Below are 6,196 nucleotides of genomic sequence, written 5' to 3'. Positions count from 1 at the left end.
AAAAATAAAAAAAATAATGTAATAAACACACGCAGGGGGAAAAAAATGCAAAGTTAATAACTCAGCAAGAATTAAATGTACCGTTTATGTGTTAAAGAGAGACGGAGAGAAAGAGTGTGTGTGAGAGAAAGAAAGAAAGAAAGAAAGAAAGAAAGAAAGGGGGAAAAAAGAGAGAGAATTAGCCCGAGAAACAGGGGAAGGACTGAAACGGCGAACAAATGACAAATGAAATGATTGGCGAGCCATAAAATGAGATTTGAAACTCTTTCAAATAAGAGATCGCGACGTCAGAGAGCTTATCCACACGGAATAGAGCGGCAAGAGAGGAAAAAAGAGCGAGAAAAAAATGTGTGTGTGTGTGTGAGAGAGAGAGAGAGAGAGAGAGAGGAGTGAACGTGGGGGAGAGACTTGAGAAATAGGAGGAGCTTCTGGGCGACTAGAAATGTCAATCAGAGCAAAAGGCGTCCCAATAATCTAAAGCAATCTGTAAGGACCTGACCTTAGTCCATTCAGATCAATAGGGAAGCGAGGGAGGGAAGCGGCCGGCGGATCGTTTACGCGCGGCCCGTTTTCGGAGGAAATATAGACTTCCCTTACACTTTTGTACTCACTGTACACTGGATATCGCAGCGCGCATCGAGAAAGCGATTTTTGTGTGCGCGCGTGTGTGTGTGCGCGCGTGTGTGTGTGTGTTCGTGTACGTGTTTGCGATTTCAGCAGACTGTTGTTGGGTGTTTTTTTTCCCCTTCGTTCCCCAACTACAATGTCTTTCCCACAGTTGGGATACCAGTACATCCGACCGATATACCCGCAAGAACGGCAAGGGATCGGTAGCGCGCGCAGCGGGAGCGAGCTCAGTCCGTCCGGCACGCTCTCCAACGTTCTCTCCACCATGTACGGATCACCTTTCACCGCCGCACACACCTACGGAGCGTTCCTTCCTTATTCAAACGACCTGTCCATTTTCAGTCAGTTGGTGAGTTATCCTCTCATGCAAAGATTACGTAAATCTTCTTCTTTTTTTTCCTCTCTCTCTCTCTCTCTCTGCTTTTCTTCGTCTTCTTCCTCTTTGCCTGCTCTTTAATCTGTTGTTTTAAATGCTACTTGTTGTGCGTTGGGCGTTTCGACACCAAAAAACATTTCTGCAGGTTATAGTAGCATGGTTTTGCAAGACAGGAGTGAACTTTGCTGTTGACTCCGTTTGGCAAATACGAAATGAAGGAAAAAAAAAGTAACAAATTAACCAATAGTACATTTTCTGTTACACAGAAGCAGGCCTGTGTGTAGACCGCCAAGCAATAATATAGGCAAATAATCTTGAAGGAACTTCTATAAACATAGCATTATTAATCAGGAAAAATTATATATATATATATATATATATATATATAGATAGTGTTTTTCCATAGCAAGCCACCATGCATAATTCTGTTAAATATCTACATATTTTTAAAAGTATACGTATCTATCCATTGCTTTTTGTAAACAGAATTTTTTTAATGTTTCTTCATAAAGCAACGGTAAAGCAAAGAACAGTAACTAAAAAGTTTTATTTGTTGTATTTTCTCGTGTTTGTTTCGCATTCTAAAATGTTTGTGCTTATGTTTCAGGGAGCTCAGTATGAGCTAAAAGACAGTCCAGGTGTCCAGCACCCAGCGTTTGCTCATCCTCATCCTGCCTTCTATCCCTACGGCCAGTACCAGTTCGGGGATCCGTCCAGACCCAAAAATGCCACCAGGGAGAGCACAAGCACGCTGAAGGCCTGGCTCAGCGAGCACCGCAAGAACCCGTATCCCACCAAGGGCGAGAAGATCATGCTGGCTATCATCACCAAGATGACTCTCACCCAGGTGTCCACTTGGTTCGCTAACGCCCGGAGGAGACTGAAGAAGGAGAACAAGATGACCTGGACCCCGCGCAACCGCACGGACGAAGAAGGCAACGTGTACGGCAGCGACCACGAAGGCGAGGATGGCGACAAGCGTGAGGACGAGGAGGAGATCGACTTGGAGAACATCGACACGGAACACATCGAGAGTAAGGACGAGCTGGACGAGCAGGATGAGCTCCACTCGGACTCCAAGCTGGACGCCAGCTGCGACTCGGAAGTCTCGGACGGCTATGAGGATTTACACGGGCCCGAGCCGAAGCTTTTAAAAGCCGTGGCCCAAGAGGGCAAAGACGCGCACGCGGTTGCAGACGCTGAGAGGCCCGATCACTTCCACCACCACCATCACCACCTCCATCACCACCATCACCATCACCTTCCTCATTCATTAGACCTCAAAACACAGCCTCCCAGCAACGAGCAGATCAAACTCAACCCAGTGTCCAACTCTCCTCCGGCTGAAAACAACGCAGCCCCGGTGCAAAAACCTAAGATCTGGTCTTTGGCTGAGACAGCCACGAGCCCGGACAATCCCCGGAAATCTCCACTCGTGAACGGGAGCTCATCTCAGGCCGTCATGCCTCCTCATAGACTTGTTTCATGCCCGGTGGGCAAACTGCAGAACTGGACGAGCCGTGCGTTCTCGGCGCACCAGCTCGCGCTGCTCAACTCAAACCACTATTTAGGACTGGCCAATCAGGCTTCAGCCAACGGCCTCGCGCTTTACACCGGCAACAGGCACACGGAAGAGCGCAATGTCAGCTCAGAGACTGCACACACAGGTACATCACATCCCCCTCACTGAGCCTGTGCCCACATTTGAATACTCCTCGTGAACACGTTCCTCACGAACACTGTTTTCGTTTTCCTACCCAGTGCATATATATATAAATATATATATAAATATTTTTTTCTTGTTGTTGTTCTACAAAAACTCAGTGCTTTCAAAGATTTAAAAGGTTAAACACTTGTATACGGAAGGAGCATGCGCATTTACGAGAGGGGAAGAAAAGCATCAGAAACTCTAGGTTTTGTCAAGGCTGTTTTTCAATAGATTTCACAAACTCGAGCAGTGTACAACTTTCAACTACAGTCTATCTACAATCAGGTATCCAGATCGATTATTTTATTGCCATTGCTGTTATTTCAGAGAGATCTTAGTGCCTTGGAAGCAGAGAGAAAGTTAAAAACAGCCCGTCATAATCACTGAACTGTATCTTGGCAATTTTATTTTCAAGGTCATAATAATAATAATAATAATAATAATAGTAATTATTATTATTATTATTATTATTATTATTTTATTTGGTTTACGTAATGTGTATTGGATAGCCACACGAGCTTCAACCAGATTTGTGTTTTTCTTTCTTTCTTTCTTTCTTTCTTTCTTTCTTTCTTTCTTTCTTTCTTTCTTTCTTTCTTTCTTTCTTCTTCTTTTTTTTTGTACTCTTGTGTAGCTGAATGTCCAATGTCAAAAAAGAGGATTCAGACATGACAAACGCGTTTGGCAATAATTCAAACGAAAAAATAAAAAAACAGGCTACAAAAACAATTCCTTCCCAACAACCATAATTACTTTGCTATTTAAAACTCTCACTTTCTTGTTCCCAAACCTTTTATAACTTCCCCCCATGTTTCTTAGGCCTCAGGACCAACCTGGAGCTGCCATGTTATTATCCAACCCCCTTTTCCCAATTTCCTCATAGAGACTCTTTTTTATAAATCTTCATTTTAACCTGTCGTAAGGAATGTAAAAAGAAAAATGAATAACACACCCTGTGTACTTACCTTGTAAGCATGTCCTTGTGTATAATTGCTAATGCAATGCTGTAAAAAAAAAAAATTGTAGTCTGTGAGGTTTTTTCTTCCTCCTTTATTTTTTTTCCCTTCTCTTTTGTTTTGTGAGGATTCGATGTTGCAATGTTTTGTATATATAACGTAAAGGAAGAAAATGTACATACTTGTGATCCAAAATTGTACAAGAAAGTCTATATTTTGGCTAATAAATGAACTGCGGCAACTTAAACACAACAAATTCCGATGTTTTTAATTTGAACAGAGATAATGTTTAATATTTAGGACCTGATCAAAACTTTAAAAAAAGAGTATTAAATAGTAGGTCAAATATTCTTGCAAACGGAATTTTTATTATCATTATTTTTATTATTTTTTAGAGAATAAAAAGAGAGAACTGTGACGTATTATTTTTAACCATGATCAGGACTGTTTAATTGGATTCGGGTTTGGGAGCAGCCATACTGTGCAGAAATGATGATTGGCTGTGCTTTTTTGGATGTGCATTTCTCTTGAGGGAACTTCCACCAGGGCTTCTGAGGCTTGGCTAAGCACGAATTGGTCGATTTGAAACGTTTTCCTATTTCAGAGCCTCGACTGTAATTAGCTCCTTCTTGAATCGCATATTTGGATATTAATGGAGGGGGATTATCCTCATCGAGGCGTAACAGCCAATATGAAATGAATAATTATTTCATTTATATTGGCCTGAAATCGCATACGACTCAATTTGGCTGAAATGAGAATTGATTCTTTTTTTTTCCCCCCAACATTTTTTTATTCTTTTATTATCTTATCCTTTTAAAGAAGCTAAAACAGTTCAAATACCTTTACGGGTTGTTTGCTTAATCTCCGCTCTCATATGAAATGTGTGATTTGGCTTTCTCCCTCTCTCTCTCTCTCTCTCTCTCTCTCTCTCTCTCTTTTTTTATTAATGCATAATGAATTCTAATCAGACACCGATGCCGCGCTGCTTGCCATATGCCTGAGATACACTGAGAAATAATTTATTTATGTTTACACCCCCCTTCACCTCCATTCCCTCCATTTGCATGGAAGAAGCTTTGTTCCAGGGTTGGGAAAGCTCGGGAAAGTTGGAGTTGGAGCTCCCTCTACAGTCTAGCACAATCGGCCCTTTTCCATGTTCGCAGGACGCACATGGAACCGGCTTTGACTTTTTTTTGTACTTATTTCTATTAAACCTTGTTTAAAGCGTTACAAACATCCCAGGGGCAAGTGAAGGGTATTTTGCATTTTGTGGTATATTAATAAATTGATATATTTTAATTTCCCATGCGCTAAGGAAAGACGATCAATTAACGCATGATAGCAGAGGAGTTTTTAGACATACTACAATCTTTACAACAACAATACTACTACTATTACTTCTACTACTACTACTACTACTACTACTACTACTACTAATAATAATAATAATAATAATAATAATAATACAATATGATCTGTATCCACATAACGTCACAGAGAAAAAAATACTAACAAAAAGTGGAACTAAAAGAATGATAAAGGTTCAAATGCATATAAAGTCAACATATTGTCTATTATCATCCATCAATCACAAAAACATGTATTGTTTTCTGATACAAATGAAGCTGAACTTGACTTTATTTTCATAACACAAATAAGTTCACCGCTATTTATTCGTTACAAGCTTTATATTTATTTCTCAGATATGATCCCCAATGATATTTCCGTAAATTTAGTTCAACTTCCAACGAAGCTTTAAGATTTGTGTTTGCCAGTAAGACCCACGAGTCATATAAGATATTCATTCGTGTGTAATATATAAAATATCATGGCTTTGGTCAAATCAGCAGCTCATGTCGGACACACGGTCATTACTGGGACATAAACGTTGAATATAAATGTTATTTTAAGGGACTGGGACGCTAGCATAGTTTATTTTGTTCTTGTTCATTTTTTTGTAGACAGAAACTATTACGAAATATTTCTGAAGCAGTTAGTTGGGTTTCTTTTTTTGCCATAGGCGTGAACGCGCGTGTCGGGAACGAGCACGACTGAGCAGTGTTGTCCAATTATCGTTGAGATTTTTAGGCGAATGGCAGCCTTGGGTTTAACCTGCTCGTATATAGCAACCGGGAGATTTGTGACGTAATAATATTTAATTAGAGAATTGTAAATAGCTTAATTTTTCAGGAAAAGATAATTAAATATATTGTTCACATTTATTTGCATTAGTGCTAAAGAATGTTTTTTTTTCTCAATCTATTATTATTATTATTATTATTACTATTATTATTATTATTATGATTATAGAATACATTTATTTAAATGAGTTTGATTGATCTTTCTTTTTTTTTCATTTATATTACAAAAAGCTATGAATTGTGTGATAACACCATATGAGGCATCATAAGGCAGCCTCTTTAGCTACGATCGTTGCATTTAATTAAAGATTAAGATGCGTCTCCGGAAATGACATAAACACAGACGACAATGTTGTCATGTACGCGTCCATTTTGTTCTTTTTTT

General features: G+C 39.6%; 1 protein-coding gene across 1 annotated transcript; it reads left to right on the top strand.

The window, feature by feature from the left end:
* Window positions 1–419: 419 nt before the first annotated feature.
* Window positions 420–3,939, top strand: irx3a (iroquois homeobox 3a). The gene is made up of 2 exons (XM_058382244.1): window positions 420–976; window positions 1,611–3,939. Exons 1-2 carry the CDS (start codon window positions 764–766, stop codon window positions 2,691–2,693), a joined length of 1,296 nt encoding a protein of 431 aa, XP_058238227.1. The 5' UTR covers window positions 420–763; the 3' UTR covers window positions 2,694–3,939.
* The last annotated feature ends 2,257 nt before the right edge of the window (window positions 3,940–6,196 follow it).

This window comes from Hemibagrus wyckioides, linkage group LG27 (genome assembly GCF_019097595.1).
Source record: "Hemibagrus wyckioides isolate EC202008001 linkage group LG27, SWU_Hwy_1.0, whole genome shotgun sequence".
NCBI classification, from domain to species: Eukaryota; Metazoa; Chordata; class Actinopteri; order Siluriformes; family Bagridae; genus Hemibagrus; species Hemibagrus wyckioides.
This window is presented reverse-complemented; position numbering and strand designations above follow the sequence as displayed.

What these genes read in the sequence shown, in the direction of transcription:
- irx3a (XM_058382244.1), top strand. Translation starts at nt 764, where the DNA reads ATGTCTTTCCCACAGTTGGGATACCAGTACATCCGACCGATATACCCG. An exon ending in TGTCCATTTTCAGTCAGTTG is followed by an intron (nt 977 to 1,610) that starts GTGAGTTATCCT and finishes CTTATGTTTCAG; the next exon opens with GGAGCTCAGTATGAGCTAAA.